At 34.7% G+C, this 25,512-nt stretch overlaps 1 protein-coding gene across 1 annotated transcript; it reads right to left on the reverse strand.

Annotated features, from left to right (window-relative positions):
* Window positions 1–24,438: 24,438 nt before the first annotated feature.
* LOC127150400 (uncharacterized) lies at window positions 24,439–25,140 on the reverse strand. Its single transcript, XM_051088108.1, has 2 exons — window positions 24,800–25,140; window positions 24,439–24,703 (listed from the first exon to the last, which is right to left on the reverse strand). The coding sequence occupies exons 1-2, from the start codon at window positions 25,138–25,140 to the stop codon at window positions 24,439–24,441; spliced, it is 606 nt and encodes a 201-aa protein (XP_050944065.1).
* Window positions 25,141–25,512: the final 372 nt, after the last annotated feature.

Raw genomic sequence — 25,512 nt, forward strand, 5'->3', positions numbered from 1 at the left:
CTAATTTACTACGAGTTTGATGATCATGGTTGTGGTCTTCCTCTAAGAATGTGGCATTTGTCAATACAAATTCCTTATTTTCTTGAGAATCATAAAGCAAAGCTCATCATAGAGCGATCCATGTCCAACAAGGTTCAGTTTCTTCTTTTTGATACATCGTTCTGCTTAGGCATACTAGGTGCAGAGAGTTGTGACTGGATTTTATGGTTTATTAAATAGTCTTAGAATTGTAAGTCCACATACTCTTTACCTCGATCTAATCAAAGGGTCTTTATAGTTTTACCTTATTGATACTGAACTTCAACTTATATTTTCTAAACTTTTTAAGAGAATCAGACTTGTGATGCAATAGGTAAACATGACCAAACCTTGAGTAATCATCAACAAGATTGATCTTTATTCATACCCTCCTTGAATTTTGACATTCTTTGGTCTACAAAGGTCTAAATGTACAAGCTTAAAAGCTATTTTGGCTGAGAGACCACTTTTGGTGAAAGATCTCTTGATCATTATTCCTTTAAGAAAAAACTCACTGAAGGTAGAGAGTTATCTTCTAACTAATTTAGTAATCTATTCTTAACCAATCTCCCAATCGTATTGAGATTTATATGACCAAGTTTTAAGAGTCGTAAATAGGCATTAAAAGAAACCTTTTTTTCTATTATGTTATATATTTCAGCATTAAAGACAAAATTTGTTTTAGTTGGTCTTAACTTATATAAATTGTTTATTCAAAACCTGGATTAATCAATGCATAAAAGAACAACCTATCTACTGATTCTAAAGCAGTCAGGAGAGAATTCCACCTTGAACCTATGTCTCCAGCTATCTAGCTAATCTTACCCTTAAAATGGGAGGCTTATTAGGCCAGTGCTGATGAGCTTCCTTCACCTATGCAGATCTAAGGATAATTCCATGTGAATAGGAGTTTATAGCTAGCTCATGATTAAGATTAAGTTACTTAGGTCATCAATGATTAAAATAGCCAATTTTATATAGTAAACAGTGTTATAACGTAAAAGTGACTATTCTATGGTCTAGTCTTATGTAAACTCTTCACATATGATGCCTCCACTTTCATATCTCTACATGAACGATTCAAGATCACATCATTTGTACTAACTACAAAGTGGGTTTCATTCATAGTGTCTCTAGAGTAAGGTGTCCAATATTATTAATATATTATCACTTGTTTAGGTTGTATACTCAAACTAATTGATTCATGTTTATGTCTCTACATAAATTTCAAGTTTATTCAAGATAGCATTGGGAACTTATTTTATTGGATTCAAGATAATAGTATTCAATTTCTCAGTAACAACTTTATTGAATGGAATGTGATTTTAAAGTTACAAACTATGAGTTTTAGGACCTAAATTTCAACATAATAACAGCTAAAATTTGCACTTAGGGCATGGTTGGCACTAAACATGGGCAGGATCTATTGTTGACAAAAAGTCTACCTCTAGTTATTGTACCTTTGTTTGGGGCAATCTTGTAACTTGGACGAGTAATAAGCAAAGTGTTGTGGCCAGAAGCAGCATTCAGGCCGAATACAAAGCTACGAGTTTGGAAATATGTGAGGAAATTTGACTCAATAAAGTCCTATCTGATCTTCATCAAGAATGTGAGACTCCATTAAAGCTATAAGTACTACTAACAACCCAATTCAACATGATAGAACCTAACATGTTAAGATTGATTAGCATTTCATCAAAGAAAGACTTGACAGTGGGAGCATATACATTCTATACATCCCTTCGAACCAACAAACTGCTGATGTTTTCACAAGGGGTTTCTCATATCAAACTTTGACTTTTGTGTTAGCAAGTTGTTATTGATATTTACGTCCCAACATGAGAGGGAATGTTGGAATTTGTGGGCTTGGCCCTTAGAGTATGTTATACCCCGCCCCAGATGTCACTTCATGTGACCAAGTGGAGGTGTGCTGCCTAGTCACTCTATGAGATGTATGTTTCTATGAGATGACATGATGAACACCTAGTAATCAAAAGAACTTCTTAAACCACACATTTAAATGTAGAATTCAAGCTTAAATGAAACAAGAAAACTTCAATGATTAAAAAAGATTGCAAGGGTACATTTGATTCTTAATACATAAGTCTTTCAAAAGAAACGTATTAGACTCAAATCGACAACTTAAGTCTTCTTAAATCGCAACAATGGCTACTACCAAAATGATGTGGTTACAAGGCACAGAACGTGATCAAGGCTGCAAGTTCAATGCTAGATGTCCTTCACTACATGAAAGGGGGGGGGGGGGGAGTAAGGAATAAAACAAAACATTTGAAAGGTTTAGACGAATTGTCTAATGAGTGGGATCTTTTATCAATACCTTTGTTAAATCAAGATTGTCTTAACGCAACATAGCCATATTTCTAAATCAAAATAATATGTAAGTAAACTGTAAAGACCCAACTTTTTAAGCTAAGTTATGGTCATTACTCAAAAAGGCGAATAACAAAATACACTTTCTTTGAAGAGACAGACGTCTAAAATTCTTATAAAACCAAAATACTCATGAAATATAAGATTATCAAAACCGACAAAAATAATTTGAAAACGTGACCCGCAGGTTCTAACAATAAAAACAAATAAATATAACAACATCTCAAGTAAAATGGTTAAAATTTAAAACACTGGAAAACATAAAAATAAGTGCGGAAGCTGAACTGTGTCCCATATGGCGTACCATGGATCATTTTCTATCGCTCACCAACTTCTTAAGTTCTCTACCTTAGCCTGAAATATTAAACATAGGAAAGAGTGAGTATATAAATATACTCAGTAAAGGACCCACTACTAGTTCCACTGGTGATCTGTTAACTTTTCATTAGAAACATAAACGTAGCATCGTGTGTCCAACGGAGTGCACCTGAGTGAGTGAGGTTGTATGAACACCCCTAAATCGTGCGAGCGATCCCATGGAAACACCCCTATTCGTGCGAGTGATCGCAGGTACACACTCCATAAATATATATGTAATGCATAGGTACACCCTTAATCGTGCGAGTGGTCCCGTCGGAACACCCCTAGTCGTGCGAGCGGCCCCGTATACATAATATAATAGTCCCCTAACCGTGCACGTGATTCGTAGGCACACCCCCTAATCGTGCGAGTGATCCCGTAGGAACACCCCTAGTCGTGCGAGTGGCCCTATAGATAGAATCACAATACAGGTGGAGTAAGAAACTTATCATATAAAGTTAACAGAGACACCATAAACCAAAAGCATGTGATTATATCTAAGCATCATAACATAACATGAAAATATTAATCATAACGTCTTTAAGCATGTGATTAATATATCATGTATCATAATAATCATAAACATAACAGTTATCATTAACAACATAACATCAGTCAATGCCGTCAACTTAACATCAATCATTATTTATACCATCGCATTATGCATCTTAGCTACCTCAATGTGTAGTCGTGATACATGTTGTCTCTTAAATTCAGTTCAAAGTTCCAGTAGTAGAATCCCTTACCTCGAGATTTGTTAAATATTTATTCCCTATCTAGCACAGTCGAAGCTTTCCAATAGACAAATCCCAAAGTTAAGGTTGAAACCTTATTGGCAGAATTCCACATATTATTTTTCCAAAGTGTTAGCCAACTGAACCTTAAGGGGAAAAATCCAAATTAAATTAATTAGAGTCTAAAATTCCGTTTAATGGGTATTACCTAAAACCCATTAAAACTTACCAAAATAGGTCCAAATATGTCAAAATAAGTATAAAAAAAAATTTGCTGGTCGGCTCGGCTAAAGGCAGAATTGGCTGGGCGCACGCAGTTAAAGGGACTAGTGGCTCGGGTCGGCAACTTACAAGGACGGTGGTTTCGGCTTGAATCAACAGAGATCTCCGATCTAAGCTGAATAGAGCTTCTACGATGGTGTGCGAGACGACGGATGGAGCCAAGCAACGTGAAGAGACAAACTTCGCGGTGGAAAACGATCGGCGTGGTGGACGGCGCGACGAACAAATGCTAGTGGACGACTGGAAGGGATCGGCTACTGACCTGAGCGTGAGATGGAGTCGAACGAAGAATGCAGCCGGCGACGCTGGTTGGAGCGACGACTAGGGTTTGAAGAAGAGAAAAATGAAGAAGATAAAGGCACGCAAAACGACGACGCTGGTTGGAGCGACGACTAGGGTTTGAAGAAGAGAAAAATGAAGAAGATAAAGGCACGCAGAACGAAGGGCTTATTCAAAATAAGTAGTAGTAGTAGTAGCAGGAGTAGTAGTAGGAGTAGCAGTAGTAGTAGTAGTAGTAGTAGTAGTAGTAGTAGTAGTAGCAGGAGTAGTAGTAGTAGTAGCAGGAGTAGTAGTAGTAGTAGTAGTAGTAGTAGTAGTAGTAGTAGTAGTAGTAGTAGTAGTAGTAGTAGTAGTAGTAGTAGTAGTAGTAGTAGTAGTAGTAGTAGTAGTAGTAGTAGTAGTAGTAGTAGTAGTAGTAGTAGTAGTAGTAGTAGTAGTAGTAGCAGGAGTAGTAGTAGGAGTAGCAGTAGTAGTAGTAGTAGTAGTAGTAGTAGTAGTAGTAGTAGTAGTAGTAGCAGTAGTAGTAGTAGTAGTAGGAGTAGTAGTAGGAGTAGCAGTAGTAGTAGTAGTAGTAGTAGGAGTAGTAGCAGGAGTAGTAGTAGTAGTAGCAGGAGTAGCAGTAGGAGTAGCAGTAGGAGTAGCAGTAGGAGTAGCAGTAGGAGTAGCAGTAGGAGTAGTAGTAGCAGTAGTAGTAGTAGTAGTAGTAGTAGCAGGAGGAGGAGTAGCAGGAGGAGTAGCAGGAGGAGTAGCAGGAGTAGTAGTAGGAGCAGGAGTAGGAGTAGTAGTAGTAGTAGCAGGAGTAGTAGCAGTAGTAGCAGTAGTAGCAGTAGTAGTAGTAGTAGTAGCAGTAGTAGCAGTAGCAGTAGCAGTAGTAGCAGCAGTAGCAGCAGTAGCAGTAGCAGTAGCAGCAGCAGTAGCAGTAGTAGTAGTAGTAGTAGTAGCAGTAGCAGTAGTAGTAGTAGTAGCAGTAGTAGTAGCAGTAGTAGTAGTAGTAGTAGTAGTAGTAGTAGTAGTAGTAGTAGTAGTAGTAGTAGTAGTAGTAGTAGTAGTAGTAGTAGTAGTAGTAGTAGTAGTAGTAGTAGTAGTAGTAGTAGTAGTAGTAGTAGTAGTAGTAGTAGTAGTAGTAGTAGTAGTAGTAGTAGTAGTAGTAGTAGTAGTAGTAGTAGTAGTAGTAGTAGTAGTAGTAGTAGTAGTAGTAGTAGTAGTAGTAGTAGTAGTAGTAGTAGTAGTAGTAGTAGTAGTAGTAGTAGTAGTAGTAGTAGTAGTAGTAGTAGTAGTAGTAGTAGTAGTAGTAGTAGTACGTCTCTCTCTCCTTTCCGTTCAGCGCCGCCGTTCACCATCTCTTCTCCGTGCACGCCGCCGCCCGCTTTTCTCTTCTTTTCCTTCCGTCGCGCACGTCTCCGTCTCTGTCCACGTCGTCGAAGCTTTCCAGCTTCGACGTTCGTCCGCCGCGGCCTCCCTCTATTTCTGATTTCTGATCTCCTCTCGGACTCACGACGCCAGCCACCGGCGTGCGCCCCACCTTCCGCCGACGCCCAGTCGCTCTCCGTCGCGTTGAAGCGAAGCTTTTCCGTCGTCGAACGCCGGAGGCTGATGTTCGTGGTCGCCCCGGTTCTAAGATGACCCGACCCGAGCCACAAGCAAATCCAGCCGAGCCTCGAGCCACCAGCAGATCCAGCCGAGCCGCGAACCACAAGCCGAGCCGAGCCGTAAGTTGACTTGAGCCGAGCCGCGAGTCGAGCCGCGAGCCGAGTCAAGCCGAAGACCGAGCCGAGCCACGAGCCACAAGCCGAGCCGAGCCGAGTTGAGCCGAGCTGAGCCGAGGCCAAGCCGAGCCGAGCCGAGTTGAGCCGAGCTGTGAGCCGAGGCCAAGCCGAGCCGAGCCGAGAGTGAGCCAAGCCGAGCCGAGCCACCTAAGCCTTCCTTCCTCCACTCCTGGTCACGGTGAGTTTTCGATAAAGATTGTTTTGATGAATTCCCTGATGTTGCTGCATCCGATGCGAGTTTGAATATTGGAATAAGCTTTGGTCCTATCTTTCATCCCTTGAAGGTATTAAGGAATTGACGTTTAAGTTCTCGGGTTCTGCGGCAGGCTTGGTTGGAGATAGCTTTCTTCTCCTTGGGTAAGTCAACGGATGTTGCTTAGGACCATTTAAAATGAATTCTACTAGTATTATCGATTAAAAACCTTCGTGTCTTTGTTAGGTGGATCCGTTGAGCGTGGACTCGATCGAGGGGCATAACCAAGTTTCAGGTAAGGGTTTCTCCTACTATTGGACCTCGGAGCGAGGTTGGAAACGTAGTAGTCCACAGGGGATTACACGTTGGTAATTGTAACGAATAAATATATGTGTGTTGACTTTTAAGCATGGTTATTATATTCTTGTCTGATGTAAGAGAAATCCGATCGCTAGTTGTAACTTGTTGTATCGGGTATAAGGAGTTTCTTGCTAGTAGACCCCGATGCTAGATGTCTGGTATAGTGTGGTTATGTTAACGGGTTACGCGATAGATTGGAATTACATGTCGATGGACCTTGAAGTTACGGCTACGCGTATGGCAACGAGGATGTAGTTGTTTAAATCTGTACTAGCTGACTGGCAAAGCCTATGGCGAGATTGTAATATGAGTGTTGATGGGGTATGACTGTTGTAGACGGTTTAGTATGGACTGAGGGGTAACGGTTAGCTTCATCTATGGGGTAGTGTGCCTTACTGATATGTGCATCCTTCGGGAGCACTAGACTGATATGTGCATCCTTCGGGAGTACTAGACTGATATGTGCATCCTTCGGAAGCACTAGACTGATGTGTGCATCCTTCGGGAGCACAAGACTGATATGTGCATCCTTCGGGAGCACTAGACTGATATGTGCATCCTCCGGGAGCACTAGACTGATATGTGCGTTCTACGGAACCACTAGACTGTTAAGTAGGGTACCCCTGAATAGGAAGTTAACTGTTGTTCCCTAACGGGCCCGGTAGTGGGTCCCTTACTGAGTATGTTTATACTCACCCTTTTTCTCTTCTTAAACTTTTCAGGTAAGGGCACAGCGAGGGGCAGACCGACGAGAGGCAGGAAGGATGCGTGAAGGCCATATGGACGCATCTGGTTTTCTTATTGCTTCCGCTATGTATTTTGTTAGAATATTTGGTTTGTGACTTTGAACTGATGACTTGAGTTTTTTATTTGAGACTTTTATGATTGATTTAAAATAGGGCCCGAAACTGTCCTTTGTAACGTTCCTAACGTTTTTAATGAATCGTGACCGGTCCGTTTTAAATTTTATGTTGTATGGTCGAGTTTTGGTATTTAGTAGTGACCTCAGCTTAGTCCGGAAAGTTGGGTCGTTACATATTCAATAAAATTGTTATTGAGGACTTATCAGTGAAATTAGAGTATTATAATCTTGAATTCAATAAACTAAGGTCCATAGGCTATCTAGTGCATATTTGAACTTTATGTACAGACATAAACATTAAAAGTTTAAGTATATAGCTCAAACGATCTAGAGTGTATCAATAAGGTTGGGTGCTTTATTATGGGAATGATATAGATGTGGCCCGCTTTATAGTTATAACAAACGATGTGATTCTGAATCGTTCATGCAAAGACATGGAAGTGGGGGATTCCTATGTAAATAGTTTACATAAGACTGGAACCATGAAATAGTCATTTTCAAGTTCTAACATCGTTGACTATATAAAACTGACTATTTCGATTATGATGATCTAGGTAACTTAATCTTAATCCTGAGTTAACTATGAACTTTTGTTCAAATGAAATTATCCTTAGATCTGCATAGGTGAGGGCAGCTCAAGAACGTTGGCCCAATAAACCTCCCATTTCAGAGATAAAACCAAATCGATAGCTAGGGACATAGAGTGCAAGATGGAATTCACTCATACCCGCTTTTTGATTTACTAGATAAGTTGTTCTCTTAAAGACTGAATTCAAGCCTTGAACAAGAGACCCCACCCTCTCATTGGCACGAGAGGGATTCGGTTTATAGGTTGGACCTTAAACCAATTGTTCAATAGTGAATCAGTGTAGTGAATCAGTAGGACTTAAGGAGCAAGATGAAATCTCAAAGGTAAAACGGTATTTTGACCCAACCGAGATTACGAACAACTTATGAAGGATTAACTTACTGATCATGGTTGTATCAGATGGACACAAATATATGTATAGTGAAGGGAGTGCAACTACGGGACTTTAGTGGAATGACCTATTAGTTAACGAATGTTGATTAATTCGGTCTAAAAGGGTTTAGCCAGTTAATCTTGGATCATTGGAGCCCATGATCTATAAGTTCATTAGGTTCCCCCTGCTAGCTCATATGGAATTAACTCAGAACAATAAGTTTGAATAATTTGAATTGTTCGAATTAAGTAAGGAGAGGGAAAGTGACAAACATATTTGATATAGTTATCCGTTATAAGTTTGAGATAGAGATTTATGTTTAAATGTGATTTAAATATTAAAATTATGAATATATATTCATATTTGGAAGCTCATAATTGATGAAAATAGTCAAAGTTGTAAAAAGTAAAAATGTTGACTTTTGACGTAGAAAAGTCAAACCTTGATTGCTTTTATATTCAAATGTGATACTAATTTTAGAAAAAAAATGTGGATTCATGTTCGGGAGATCAAAATTAGTCAAGACGGATAAAATAGTAAAAGTCAAAGTTTAACTTTGACTTGAATGGTCAAATGACCATATCACTTATGGACTAAGTGGGAAAATCCAATATTTTGTTGGATAATCCCACAAACACTTTGTGGAATAGGTGGCTACATGAGATGTAAACATCTAGCTCACTAAGTTGCGCTAACTATTAGTGGAATATTAGATGTTGAGTTTTTATGAACTTTGCATGTAATGAGGTTATAAATAGGTTCCTTTTCGATTGTTAAAAAAGTTTTGAAATTTTGTTAAAATTTTAACAATCTCTTAATTTTCTCTCTTTCTCAACCCTAATTTTTCACTCCCAATTTCCATCATTCTCTCAATTTTCTTCACCAAATCGAGTCCCATAACCCAGCTCTAAGTGCGAAGAATAGCGAGTCAACTCTAATGATAGTCTCGTCTTCGAGTTCGTGAGGAGATTACGAGGATCAGGAGATCTTCAAAGGTATAATTTTCTTCAACCCTAATTTAGTTCAATTAGGATTTTTAATGCATGTTAATCACTAAATATAGTTTAGTTGCAATTAGGGTAAAAATTCAATCTTAATTTCTCTATGTCTGTCTACTATTTTCCATCAGGGGTTTTTTTCTCGATTCTCGGGTTTCCATGTAAGGCTCGTATTGGTGTTTATTGCTTTCAATAGAACCCATGACCTCTTTATTAGTTATTGAGACTATGTCTCCCTTTTTTATTAGGATTAAGATTAAGTTACCTAGGTCATCAATAATTGAAATAATCAGTTTTATACAGTCAACAGCATAACTTAAAATTGTACCCCTAAAATGGAAGGCTTATTGGACCAGCTCGTTGAGCTGCCCTTACCTATGAATATATAAGGATAATTTTGTTTGACCAGAAGTTCATAGTTAGCTCAAGATTAAGATTAAGTTACCTAGGTCATCAATAATTGAAATAATTAGTTTTATACAGTCAAGAGTCTTATGCAAACTCTTTATATAAGATGTCTCTACATGAACGATTCAGGATCACATCATTTTTACTATATACTATAGACCGTTCGGGCTATATACTCGAAGTTAATCCACGTTTATGTCTCTACATAAAGTTCAAGTGTACACTAGGTAACCTCGAGACCTTAGTTTATTGGATTCAAGATTATAGTATTCTATTTTCATGTATAAGTCCTCAATAACCACTTTAACGAATAGAATTTGATTTTAAACTACAAACTAAGAGTTTGTGGACATAAATTCCTATAGCACATACAAAACAACATAAAACCTTCTTTATCCTTTTAAGTTCAACAACATATGAGGTTGGGGGACTCAATCCTCAAACCTCTTGATTGAGGTACATGCTCAAAATCGTAAAAAGCAACATACACTTTAGATACCTCAAAGAGGGGGAAGGGAGACTCTTATGGTAAATTCAACGGTTTCTCTTCATGTGAAACATTATAAATGTTGTGTTTAGGCATAAGCCACTCGCTAAACACTAAAATGAACACTATTCATGTCTCACACCCTTCTCTCCTTTGAATGATTAACAGGTAATACCGTAATAAACTACCACACAACTGAAATAAACAATATTCTATCGCACTAATTAGGTGGATTGAACTCATTGACCCAACTAACCATCTAGTGAAAAGGACAATGACAATCAGTAAATTTTTATTCCACCTCTCAAATGTATTAATATTTACAGTATTTTGACTCATTGACCCAACTAACCATCTAGGAGAATTGCATTTGCTTCCACTTTTCATATTTACAGTATTTTGACTTTAATTATTTTATCTGAGTTTATTGGAACTCGTTAATTATTTTATATTATTTTCTTTAAAATTAGATAGGCCCCAAATTAGGATATTATTATTTGCTTAGCATTTTTCTTTTATCAAATCATGATTTATGAACATATGCTTGAAGTCATTTATAAAAGAGTTAGTTATTTTCCTCCTTTTCTTTTTTTAAATACGAAAATTGTTATTTATTTTAATAGTAAATGATCTCATCTTAAAATAAGGAGTTGGGTCGTTACATATTGATTAATTTAATTAAAGAGTTTAATTAATTAATGTAATATCATTAAAGCTTCTAATCTATAAGTCTATAAAATCCCTTTGTTAACTTAATATTGAAAAATAATTGGAAGTTTTCAAATTATTTATGGGAATTTTATACTAATTTGATTAATATAAAAGTAATACATTATAAGGTATATTTAATTATAATTATGGTTTGTAATTAAAAGATGTCTTTTCAAAAATATAACAAAGGGGCAAAATATATACACTGTATAGAACAATTTCAGAAATGGAAAAAGCCCACAGGCCGATAGTGAAAAATACAAAAAATGCCTCGTCAACCACGCAGTCAACAACGCACGCGTAATATATTTGGTACATGATTATTTAGATTTGGCTATTGTTTAGTGCACCATCGTTTAGATTTCGCTACAATTTATTTTCTCAATTCTATCGTTTAATTTGGTTACTCGATCATTTAATTTGGCTACGTTTACATTTGGTTACACGATCGTTTAGCGAATTTTTTCAAGATTCTTTTGATACACGATCGTTTAGATTTGGCTAAACGATTTTTTTAAATTCTTTTGGTACACGATCGTTTATTTTTTAACACGATTGTTTAGATTTGTTTACACGATCGTTTATTTTTTCAAGATTTTTTAGTACGCAATCGTTTAGATTTGGCTAAACAATTTTTTAATTCTTTTGGTACATGATCGTTTAGATTTATCTACACGATGGTTTATTTTTTTTACACGATCATTTACTTTTTTTACAAGATCGTTTACATTTGGCTACTCCAATCTAAATAATTTTCTTCAATATTTTTTATACACGATCTTTTAGATTTTGTTACTTTTTGTACACGGTCGTTTAGATTTAGTTACCTAAATTTAAACGACGAAAAAAAAGAAGAGAAAAAGAGGAAAGAAGATGGAAAGATTAAACGACGTAAAAAAGAAGAGGAAAAGAAGAAAAACGATGGAAAGAAATCGCAGCGGAAAAAAAGAAGAGAAAAAGAAGAAAGATGATGAAAGAAATTGCAGAGAAGGAAGACAATGAAAGAAATCACAACAAGGAGGAAAAGAAAGACGGAAGGGCAAACCTGGAATATTTAAAAAATGACTAACTTCATGGGTTTTGTTACACGGGCCGTAAATATTTTGGTGTTTTGTTACATTTATGAAAATTAACCTAATTAAAACTATATTGATAAGAGAAATATATTAGAATAAAGTCGATATTTAAAGCTATGTTGTAAAATTAATATGAATAAGTTTCATATTAATAATGTGGTAGAGAGACTAATAAGAATATAAATATATGATATTTATATACATGAGTTAAATATGATTTAATTATTAATTAATTAATGGTTAATTAATTAAATTAATAACTTGGAGGTGCATATAAATATATGATATTTATATATATTAATTAAAGGTTAATTTATCTAAATGTAATAAAACCAAAAAATATTTACGGCCCATTGTATAACAAAAAAAATTAAAGCCCATGAAGCTACCATTATTTTTTCATAAATTTCAAATTTTTCCTCTGTTGTTTTTTAATATTGCGAGACCATTCTGTTCACTTCATTTCTTTTTCTTCTTCTTTGCAATTTATTCTTCTCCTCTTCATATTATTAATTTCTTAATATTATTACTTCTTCTTATTCTTATTCTCACTTCTTCTTGTTTGCGATTTCATCATTTCCTCTTCCAAAATTTCTTCCTTCTTCTTCATCACTCATCCTCTTTTTTTCTTATTGGTACAAGATCTAATGATATTGGTGCAAGATCTAAACAATCGTGTACCAAGATCAAAATCATTAATTATCTATCCCAAATAGACAGAGATATACCACTATCACTAATAGATCGTTTAGACTAAGTACAAGATCGTTTAGACTAGGTACAAGGTCGTTTAGACTGGGTACAAGGGTACAAGATCGTTTAGACGGTGTGTAAGATCGTTTTTACTTGATACAAAATCATTTTTAATCGTTTTTCACAAGTGTGTGACACATAAATATTTTTGTTATTTCACGTTGTGAGCTCGTGAGCTTTTTTAAAATTGTTTTATATGGTATAAATATATTTTCGCTCTTTGTTCTATTTTTTAAAGAAAACTCTTAATTAAATATGATTTAATTATTAATTAATTAATGACTAAGATGTATATAAATATATGGTATTTATATTAATTAAATATTATTTAATTCTTAATTAATTAAATTAAATTAAATTAGAGGTGATTTGGGGAAGGGGTCACACATCCCTTGTGTATATATCCTTATAACTTCTTAGGGTTGATGATCATTTTCACATTAAAAACCTAGCCTCCAATTAATTATCTTTATTTTTCTTTTCTTTTCCAAGAAGATTTTCCATCACCAAAGCTTGGAGACCATAAGTTCAATTCTTTGGATCCCAAACAATAACAAGGACGCTCTTGTCGATATTGTCCCTTGGCAGTTGCGTTCTCATAGATCAAGGAAAGTTGAAAAGCAAGTACACAGATTTGGAATTACGTGAAGACAGGAAATCTTCTAGGGTAAGTTCCTTCATATCTCTACAATTCTTTTGTAAAAGCATGCTTATAGAATGTTTTGTGTTAATCCCAGCATAATATGCATATTTAGCTCTTTTAGTTGAAGTGGTTCATCTTAAACGAACAGGTTGCACAACGATCACACGCTTGTGCCGGAGATCAATTCCCATCATGTTCATCTTGCTTCCAAGTTTGTTTGGCCATGACTTCATTTGTCAATGCTGCTTGAGCTACTTAGGATGAAGGGGTGCAGTCAAATTATTCAATGCTTTAGTAATGTGCTTGTAAAGAATTAACGTCATTAATTTCATAAACTCCAGCAGTCATTGTGGTCTATCTTCCATTAGGCCAATTGTAGCTTGTGGTTGCTAGTTGTTCTAGAATGGCATAAGATGTCGTGACTGTTTTTTTGAAAAGTGATCCTCCAGCAGCTGCATAATAATCCATTGTAAAACAACTGAATTTGTAATTATTTTATGTATTCGTGTGTTCGTCAGCTTCTAAGAAGTTCTTTGAACCTTTCCCATGCTTCATATAGTTATGTTCATCATGTAGTTGATGAAATTTTGCAATTTTCGCCCTTAATTTTTGTGACTGTGTTGATGGGAAATATTTGTTCATATAAAGAGTTGAGCTAGTTCCTCCCACATGGTGATACTATTAGAAGAAATAGTCTCCAACCAATCTTTGGCTTGATCTAGAAAAGAGAAAGTAAATAATCTTAGTCTGATACCATTACAAGACAAACCATTAATTTTTATTTATTCTACAAATCTCAAGGAAAGATATAATATGCTTACGAGGGTCTTCGGTGGAAGGTCCTTGAAAACCTATATCTCTAGCCATTTGAATAAGCCTAGTTTTAATTCAAAGTTGTTTGCGTTGACTCAGCTTGCACTGTTCCAGGTTTCGATGTCAGAATTGCTTGTTGAAGATGGTCTTTGAATCGACTTTCGTGTTTTCTATACCCCTCCTGAATCATCTATTCTAGACTCGAGAGATAACGTGAAGTCAACTAATATTGTTTCTCTGAAACGACCCCAGCTGACCCTTACCCTTAACCACTAAATGAAACACATGCAAAAACAAATAACACAACTTTAGAAACAAAACTGCAATGCAGCCCATCCATTTTAAAACTTCATCGTAAGTCTTATACAGACACATCTATAGACTTTTAAGTCTAGAATAATTATCATACCAATGTACAACTTCAAAACAACTAGACACATACAAAAAGAAGACAAAATCCTTCAACAAACCGATAGCAGCGATCAGGCTTTGAGAACACAACCTCTACCTGGAAAGTGAACCATTTTGGAAAGTATGAGCTAAAAGAGCCTAATGAGTGAGATTTTTAAACAACGGTTCATAAACATATTAAACATTAAACATAACGAAATCATAAATACTTTAACTTAGCAAACACTTAGAAATCAGTAAATCAAATCCTCGTTTTTCCTCATCAATAGCCCAAAAATCTACTCCTAGGAGATGCCAAAGTTAACTCAATACCAACTCCAGACCTCAAGGATGGACATCCCCAATCGATGTTCCTAAAAGATAGGCATCCTTAACGCTAATTCTGGATATATGTGCCCTTAATTACCTCAAATTCCTCGGTGCCTTATAACCTACCCCATAAGGCTATTTGAGGTAACTCTTGGATTAGTTAAAATATGAATAACATCATAAGCCTTGTAAACAATGTTTCAAACCTTTTAAGAATCATTTGGCATAAAGCAAACCATAAACCAATGTTAAACTCATTTCCTCTTTCTTAGTCATAAATAATCCTCAATAATCATGCTTTATCAATTACTTTAACAACCCACATGTTATATATATAATTTATAAGTTAGATAATTTAAAGCATGTTAAACATTTCAAAGATATGCTTTGTAAATTCATTGTAAAAAAATGTAACTCAAGCATTTTAGCTCAAAGCATTCTTTAAAATAATAACTTGCAAAACATGGTTAGAAACTACTTTAGAAATTCATTTTTCACTCACAAATACAAGCTTAGGTCCTTGGCCTATAGATTTGCTCGATTTCCTCTTGACCTAAAATAATGGTATTTAAGTTCACTTTAATCTCCATGATCAAGAAAATATGAAAATTTTACTTAGAAATGGCAAGAATATCAAAATTAGCTCAAATTTGCATTTTGGCATACGTTGGGGCATAAGCATGGGCTACAGGCCTAGAGCACGCAAGGGCCCTCGGCCACTCGTTAATCCTGCGTGCCTTACGCATGTTGTGCGTCCTAGCATACCATGCACTTCGTGCATGCCACGCACATAGCATGTTCTTGGCACCCCTAACGTCTTTTGTGTGCAGCACCACCCTGGTGCTCAGCCACCCTGTGGAATGCCCAGAATCTGGATTTTTAACCAGAATCGTACTTCCAACTTTTGAGGTTAATAACTCAAAATCTAGAACTCAAATAAAAAAAGTTTCTTCTACAAATTTTCTTAGAAATGTCTTAACTAGTTTACCTCAAAAGTTAGCTTCTAATTCCAATAGATGCGTCATGTAGCTTCTGGAAAGTGAACACTGCTTCAATCCACCTGAGAGATGACTTTTCTCCTTTTCTTGACTTCAAATTTCAACCTTCATTGCCTCACTTTTGTCCAGAAGACCTTTTCTCAATATTAGACACAATTTAAAAAGTTCTTCAAGTGGAAAGAGGTAAATGGCACGGGTAGATTTGAAGCTCACCTTCTCCAAAGTTTCTTATTTATAGAGGTCATTGCATGCCTTGGTGATGACACCTACTACTCCCACCTTCTACCTCATGCTTGCATGGCCAACACTTGATACCATCTCCTTAGCCACTTTACACATTCCACTAACCTCTTTACACATTCCACTAACCTCTTTACACCTCCTCCTTGCATGAACCAAGTGCCTTGCATGCTAACCACTAACCTCCTATTTATAGGCTTGATGACTGTACGTTTAAATTAAATTTTAGTCACGAGATCGCTGTGACTCAAATACGTGGTAGTCTACGATGTATTACACAATTGTTTAGTTTTGTTAACACAATTGAATTCGTTTATTTGCACGATCATGTAGACATTGTATGAAAATCGTTGTTTTTTTTTTTTTTGTAGAATACACGATCGTTTAGACTTTTATTGTGATATAAATACCCAATCCTTTAGACTTGTATACAAGATCATTTTTATATATTTATATGATTTTTTCGAAAAGTATCTATACAATTACAAACATTCGGTCAAAAGGTGATTAAAATTAAAAAGTAAAAATTGTACAAGTATATCATAAACTAAACAAACATTTTGTTTACCAAAAGAATATATTTGTCCAAAATGCTATCATATATTGTTGTCTAAATAGTTTCATGTTTTTCATATCTGGACAATTACGATTTGAATTTGTTACAAGGCATTCAACAAATTTAGCATAAAAATTTCCACAATCTAATGACGGACCATGTTGCAATGTGGCTTTGGATCTAATTATTGGCCAAGGGCCTAATTTGAAATTTTCTACTATGTCATGCAGTCCAACAACCATTGCTAGTAAAGGGATACATCATGCAAGTATTGCAAGAGCTTCATCAACAAGTTCTTTTTTAACATAGTTGGGCATAGAGTCAAACACAAAGATCTTGCAGTTCCTCATGTCAGCTGCAATAGCCATCCAGTGCTCTCTAATGTTCTTGCAGACAATCACATAGTCAACACCTGCCCACCCTACTTTATCTAGGATTACACCAATAGCGGAATTAAAATAGTAAATTAAATCTTTTTTTGCCATATAGCTGTATGCAATTGTGATTGACCATTCAACCTCCTCATTGTCTAGTGTCAACACACGACCATCAAAAAGTCGTTCATTAAGTGCTGGTTCTTTGTTGATGCCAAACTTAAAGTAAAAATAAAATAATTTAGCCAAAATATTTTTGTGCAGTTTAATTTGTATATAAAAAAAAAAGTTTAAAGAAGAATAACTAACCATAAATGATGAATCTATTATTGCAAAATAAGGCCTACAAAGATGCTTTCTTGATAACATCGTATTTCTGCACATGATACAATAGCATATCCATGGTCTACAAAAATACAAATGATCGTTTAGCAAATACTAGCAATCGCTTAACACATACAAGCGATTGCTTATCAAAATTCAAGCGATCACTTATCAAATACAAGTGGTCGTGTACAACATTCTTTTCGAAAGTAAGCGATCTTGTATTATCTATAAACGAGCGTTTAGTTAAATAAAGAATGTTGTACACGATCATGGAGTTGTTGTACATATAAAATGAAATTTGGAAAGAGTACTTACGTCTTCTGTTATCCATGTGTTTTCTTCAAGCATTTTGAATGATGTCTTCTTTCTGAATGAGAAGACTACAATACTCTCTTCATTATTTATTTTTCTAGATCTCTTCCATGTGAGCATGCAATCCACTAGCCACATGGGATCATATTTATCTATGTCTCTCAATACAATGTCTGGAATAGGTAGTATAGGCTTTTATATGACTCCAGTAGGTGGTCTAAGTGGATTACCTTGTGGAACAAGCATTACTTCATCTTTTTTTAGATTCAACTGTTTTCTCAAGTTTTACATCTTCTTTTTCAACTTCATTTGGTTTGGGAGTCGCTCCTTCATCTTTCTTTTGAACCTCAACTGGTTTCTTAGTAACTGCGTCATCTTCATTTGCTTTATTCAGCTTCCTTCTCTTAATGGGTGTATGTTGTTTAGTTATTTCCTAGAATGCATAATATTAAATAACAAAAAAATTAATGCAAATGTGATAAACAGAACTACCTCAATTACGTTTGAGAACTCCCATTTTACTAGGTGAACCCCCACAACAGTAATAATAATAACCCTAATTAAACAATTAGTTAACAACTCCAAGAAAGCTAAACATATTTGTCTTTGAAAGATTGATCAAAGATCAAGAAGAAAGGAGAGATTGTTTCTAACTTCAAGATTTCGAACTCTCCACAATCTAATTGATCAACCAATGAAGTTTGTAAAGTCTAGGATGTGGTGTTGTTGACAAATCCAATCTTTTGATAAGTAATGTACTAACAACATTAGTACAACTTCTACCATCAATGATTACACAACATACCTTTCTATTCACATGGCATCGGATATGAAACAATGTTTGCCTTTGCTCCTCAACTAGATCTTCTTTAACTTGAGCACTTAAAGCTCTTCTAGTTACCAACACATCTCTAACTATCGATTCTTCAAAACTTCCATCACTACCCTCTCCTACTTCAACAATTTCTTCTTTACCCTCTTCATGTTCACTCTCCTCTCCCTCAGTTACTACCTCACCATCTTGAATTGTCATTGTCCTTTTATTTGGACAATCTCTAGCGACATGACCTAACCCTTGACATTTCCAGCACTTAATATCTCTATTTCTTGGTATCAATTTGCATTGATTAGCTAAAGCATAGAATGATAAGCAAAATAATTGGCATTGATTAGCTAAAGAATAGAATAAGTAACTTTCAAGCTAAATTTTCTACTTTTAATGGCGAGCTGGAACTTCAAGAGTCTACTTAGATACCCAAGGGTCATAATGAATCTAAAAATTCAAATTCATTCACATATTTAATGTATATTTAGATTCATTCACATCTTTAATATGTACCTATGTAATGGAATGTACTTTCATTTATTAGGGTAGTTGAAAGGGCATAAAATTAAATGTTGTGTCATTTCATATAACATTTAAAGTTAGTATAAATAGGGTTGTAGTTTCCACATTTGAAGACAACTTGAATTTGAATGACATTTTCTCATAGAGTGTTTCTCTCAAGCTTTAAGCTTTCCTTTGTATTCTTGTGTTAGAATACATGCTTAGGACTTTCAATCTAGTTTGATCAATTAGATTGTAGAGAGTTTGAAATCTTGAAGTTAGGAACGAGTTCTCATTTCTTCTTGATCTTTGATCAATCTTTCCAAGCCAAATCTGTTTAGCTTTCTTGGGGTTGTTAACTAATTGTTTAATCGGAGTTATTCTTATTACCGTTGTGGAGGTTCACCTAGGATAAGGGGAGCCCTCAAACGTGATTGAGGTAGTTCCGTTTATCATTTAGTATCAAAGCTTTGGCTTTAAATAGATTATATCCTTTCTTTATGGTTCTTTTTTCATCTTTGTTTTCTAATCAAATATCAATCTATCCATCTTTTCTTGTGACCTTTCATCTTCTTTTTGTTTCTTCATCTTTCAAATTATATGCTAAAAATTGTTTTTAAAAAAAGTGACTTTTCGTCTTCTCTTTGTTTTCATATTTGTCGTGCTAGTTGGAATTTTTTTATAAAAAAAATCCTTTCCTTTTTCATCTTTTTTTTTTTAGGAAAACTTTGCAATTTTGTGACTTTTCACATTCTAAGCAAGCTAGATTGAAATCTTTTTGCATAATTTTCTTAAAAATACTGCAAAAATTTGCATAAGTTTGAGATTTAGAAATCTTATGCGTCACAAAAGAAGGAATCGTTGTGCTACCAACAATAATGATGATAATTTTTGGAAGGATATTCGAGAAAATTTTGTTGAGTTACGTAAATCTATGAATTACATAACTCAAATGAATGAAAAATTGAAGTTGCAAGAGCAAACAATGAGGAATCAAATCGCACAACCTATTGCAAGTCAAGTAGATTGTCCAATTTTTTAAGATGACCAACCAAATCAAGATGAGAGAAATGATCCATCTGTCAAAAAGGAATGTTCCAATGAAGAGGTCTTTGAGATTATAAATGAGGGTGATCATCAAAGTTTAAGAGAAGAATCAAAATTTGAATTACTTATGGAGAGCGACAAGATATCTAAGATTGGAGTCATGACAAAGACTCAAGAAAAATGTGATGAGAAAGAAGAGACTCAAAACATAAAGAAAAGTACAACATTGATGATACAAGAAAAGAAAGTCAGTTTAATTAAGAGGTGAAGTGAAAGAAAATATAAAAATCATAAAAGCGAGCGTACTTTGCACTCTAACATTTTGTGCTATTATTGTTCTTTTGATCTTGATGGTTTAGAGGAGACCTTCGAAAATGAGTTGAATGCAACACTTGTGAAGTTAATATTCTATGCAAAACAAGTGGATACCATTCAACCACCAAAGCGATCTCGAGATGATGACTACAAAATGGCTTTACAAGGCTAACTTAAGATTCGAGGACGAATCTTCTCTCGAAGAGGGGAATGATAAGCAAAATAATTGGCATTGATTAGCTAAAACATAGAATGAGTAACTTTCAAGCTAAATTTTCTACATTTAATGACGAGCTGGAACTTCAAGAGTCACTTAGATACCCAAGGGTCATAATGAATCTAGAAATTCAAATTCATTCACATATTTAATGTATTTTTAGATTCATTCACATCTTCAATATGTACCTATTTAATGAAATGTACTTTCATTTCTTGTTGGAAATGTAATAGGCTCTCACAATACAAATCAAGAAACAGGAGAAGAAGATTGTTCTCTTATTCACACAATTGAGAAGAAAGAAATTGAATAATATTTCTTAAACTTGAATTTCTTACTTTCTTTCTTGCATACAAATGAGAAACCTTACACATATTTATACTAGTAGAAAAATATATTGAAAGTCATCAACAATAAATATCAATACATGTGACTGTTCATATATCAATGTATTTAGTGATTAACTATTCCATGTATCTCAACTATCCATGCATATTTAATAATGCAAATTCATGTATTAAGTTTAGATTAATTTAATTTCAACATCCTTCCTTAATCTAGACTTGAGCAACTCTAAGTTTTTCTTTGAATTTAACAAATAAGTCAAACTTGAGCGCCTTTGTAAAAATATCTGCCACTTGATCTTGAGTCTTGCAATATTTTACTATCACTTCTCCATCTTTAACCAAGTCTCTGATAAAATGATATTTGATTCTAATATGCTTGCTTCTTCCATGGAAAACTAGGTTCTTTGATAATGCTATGGCAGATCCATTATCACAAAATAAAACAGTTTCACTTCTTTGAGTACACTTCAATTCTTTTAACATCCACCTAAGCCATAAAGCTTGACATCCAGCTGCAGCTAACGAGATATATTCTGTTTCGATTGTAGAAAGGGCAACAACAGATTGTTTCTTTGAAATCCATGAAAAAACACCTGAACTCATACTAAAAAGATAACCAGATGTACTTTTATGATCATTCACATTACCACCCCAGTCACTATCACAAAAACCAAACAACACTGATTCTAAAACCTTCTTGTAATAAATTTCAAAATGAATGGTGCCAAGAATGTAACCAAGAATACTTTTACCTGCTTTCCAATGACTTATTTTCGGGTTTGTCATAAATTTGCTTAATATACTTACAACAAATAAAATAGCAGGTCTTGTTGTTGTCAAGTACATTAAGCTTCCGACTAAGCTTCAATACAAACTTGGATCAACTGCTTCTCCAATATCATCCTTGCACAATTTCAAATTTGCATCCATGAGAGTGTTGCAAGGTAAAGCATTTTCCATCCGAAATTTTTTTAGTAAATCATGAGCATACTTTTGTTCTGAAATGACAATTTCTCCTTCATTTTGATTAACTTCAATTCCGAGAAAGTAATGGATGAGACCCATATCACTCAACTCAAATTCTCAAATTCATTTTTCATGGAATTCTTAAAATCATCACATAAAAATTTATCATTTCCAATAAAAAGTAAATCATTAACGTAAAGAGAAACAATGAGAAATTTGTCATACTTGTCTTTTTTTACATAGAGTGCATGCTCATATGGATACCTTCAAAATCATGTCTTTAGAAAAAAATTGTCGATACGACTGTACCAAGCTCGCAGAGCTTGCTTCAATCCATACAAGGCCTTTTTCAACTTGTACGCTTTTTCTTCTTCTCCCCTTTTCACATAGCCCAAAGGTTGTGCAACAAATATCTTTTCCTTCAAGTGTCCATTCAAAAAAGTAGATTTTACATCCATTTGATAAAATTTCCATCCATTTTGAGCAACTAATGACAAAATCAATCGAATGGTCTCAATTCTTGTCACAGGGGCAAATATTTCTTCATAATCCACATCATATTCCTGCTTGTAGCCTTTTACAACAAGTCTTGCCTTGTATTTTTCAACATTACCATCTGATTTCAACTTTGTTCTGTACACTCATTTTACTCTAAGAGCTTGTTTGTTTGTCAGAAGCTCCATCAACTCCCATGTTTTATTTCTTCTTATCGCATCAATTTCTTAATCCATTGCAATCTTCCATTTCTCATCTTGGATGGCTTCATCAAAAGTTACAAGATCAACACCAGCAAACAATGCAAAATTAGCAAAATTATCATCATTAATTTTGTTAGTAGTATTATAAATTTCTTGAATACTCCTCATTCTCCTTGATGAGATTTCAACATCACTTGTGGAAGATGGCGTTGAAGATGAAGCTGACTCCACCGCTTGAATTTCTGCTTGCTCTAATTCTTGAGCAACTTTATTTTCATCTATATTAACATGAAATGGACTTTTAGCTTCATCAACGTCGTCATTCCAGTTCCATGATTCATCTTCATTGAAAATCACATCTCTGCTGATAATAATTTTTCTTGACACAGGATTATACAATCGATAAGCTTTAGAATTTTCACTATAACCTACCATAATACATTTTTCAGATTTATCATTAAGCTTGCCTCTTAGCTGATTTGGAATATAAGAATAAGCTATACTCCCAAACACTCTCAAATGACTAACAGATAATTTCTCACCACACCATGCTTCATAAGGAGTCATACCTAGAATACTCTTTATTGGAGCTCAATTCAAAATGTAAACAGTACATGCAACATCATCTCCCCAAAACTCGTTTGACAGATTTTTTGCTTTTAGCATACTTCTCGCCATTTCCATGATTGTTCTATTCTTTCTTTCTGCAACTCCATTTTGTTGTGGAGTCATTCGAGCTATCATTTGATGATGAAGTCCTTGCTCCTTGAAAAAATTACCAAAAGCTATATATTTTCCACCATGGTCAAATCTCAAAGTTTTTATCTTGTGACCACTTTGATTTTCAGCTAAAGCTTTGAAAGATTTAAAACATACAAGTGCTTCACTCTTTTCTTTCAAAAACTAAATCCACAACTTTCTACTAAAATCATCGATGAAGGTTATGAAATATTGATTACCTCCATTTATTGTTGTTCGCATAGGACCACACAGATCTATATAAATCAACTTGAGAGGTGTAAAGGCTCCCCAAGCTTTTCCGGTTGGAAATGAATGTCAATGATGTTTTGCAAGAATACACACTTCACAAATATCTGTCTCATAGTTGATATTTTGTATACCTCTCACCATATGATTTTTGCACAAATAAGATATTGATCTGAAGTTTAAGTACTATATCGAAAATGCCAAAGCCAGGATGAATCCTTTAATATGCTGTTGAAGCAAGATATTTGACCATATGTAAAGTTAAAAGGAAACATCTTATTAGCAGTCATTTTTACCTTAGCAATAAGAACACCGGTCTGATCTTTAATTGCACATATGTCACCTTCAAATGCAACTTTTAAACCTCGCTGAAGCAGTTGGCCAATACTCAAAAGATTATGCTTTAGACCTGGAACATAGAACACATTTGTAACTCGTTTTGTGCCTTTCTTTGTCTTTACAAGAATATCACCTTGGCCTTTGACTTGTAGTCTGGTATTATCATCAGTCTTCACTTCACTTTGAAAAGATTCATCCAAAGTTACAAATATACTTCTATTTCCTATCATGTGGTTACTACAACCACTATCAAGATGTCATGTAGGCTTTACAACATCGTCTTGAACACTACATGCGAGGAATATAATGCCTTCATCATTTTTCTTATGTTCTTTATGCATATTCATGGTGGTATTTCCACCTCTACTTTTTTGTGCCCAACAATCTACTTGGAAATAACCATACTTTCTGCAATTAAAACATTCAATGTGAGAGAAATTACGACGACCACCTCCTTGGTTTCTGCCAAAGCCTCTTCCTCTTCCGCTTCCTCTTCCTCGAGATAAAGAAGAGCTTTATTATGAATTTTTAGAATTTGCACCACTTCTATTATCATAGTTTCTTCCACCACCTCATCTTTCAAGACCACCACATCTTCCACGTGAACCACCTTTGAATGAAGTTTGCATTTGGAAAGCTTCCTCGGAATTAACATCAAGTTGTTTTAATCTTAGCTCATGGGATTGAAGAGAACCCATCAAGCTATTTATAGACAACATAGATAAGTCTTTCGATTCTTCAATTGCAATGACGATATGCTCAAATTTTCTTGGCATATTTCTAAGAATCTTTTCAAAAACTCTTTGATTGCCTACTTCTTCACCATTTGATCTTAAACTATTGACAATTACAAGAATACGATTGAGAAATTCTTCAATAGTTTCAGTTTCTTTCATTTTAATGCAATCAAATTCGGATCAGAGAGCTTGTAACCTTATCATCTTTACCTTATCTTCTCCTTGATAGGTAGATTGTAGAATATCCCAAGTTGCCTTTGCAGAAGTAGCTATTGAAATTCTATCGAAAATAAATTCATCAACAACTTGATAAATGAAGAATAAAGCCTTCTTGTCTTTCTTACGATTTTCTCTTAACTCAACAAGTTGTTGATTTGTGAGCTCACTCTGATTCTCAACTTCAATGTATCCTCTTTCAACAATATCCCACAATTCTTGAGAGCCATATAACACTTTCATTTGAATATTCCCTTGATTAAAATTCTTCCCCCTGAACCTTGGAAGTTGGGGTTGTAACATGTTACCATTTGAAGCCATATCTAACCGGAGCTCTAATACCACTTGTTGAAAATGTAATAGGCCCTTACAATACAAATCAAGAAACAAGAGAAGAAGATTGTTCTCTTATTCACACAATTGAGAAGAAAGAAATTGAATAATATTTCTTAAACTTAAATTTCTTACTTCCTTTCTTGCATACAAATGAGAAACCTTACACATATTTATACTAGTAGAAAAATATATTAAAAGTAATCAACAATAAATATCAATACGTGTGACTCTTTATATATCAATGTATTTAGTGATTAACTATTCCATGTATCTCAACTATTCATGCATATTTGATCTTGAGTCTTTTTCGATTGGAAGATACAATGATAGTATCTTATGTGATGTTGTACCTATGCA

Source organism: Cucumis melo, chromosome 7, assembly GCF_025177605.1.
Source record: "Cucumis melo cultivar AY chromosome 7, USDA_Cmelo_AY_1.0, whole genome shotgun sequence".
NCBI classification, from domain to species: domain Eukaryota; kingdom Viridiplantae; phylum Streptophyta; class Magnoliopsida; order Cucurbitales; family Cucurbitaceae; genus Cucumis; species Cucumis melo.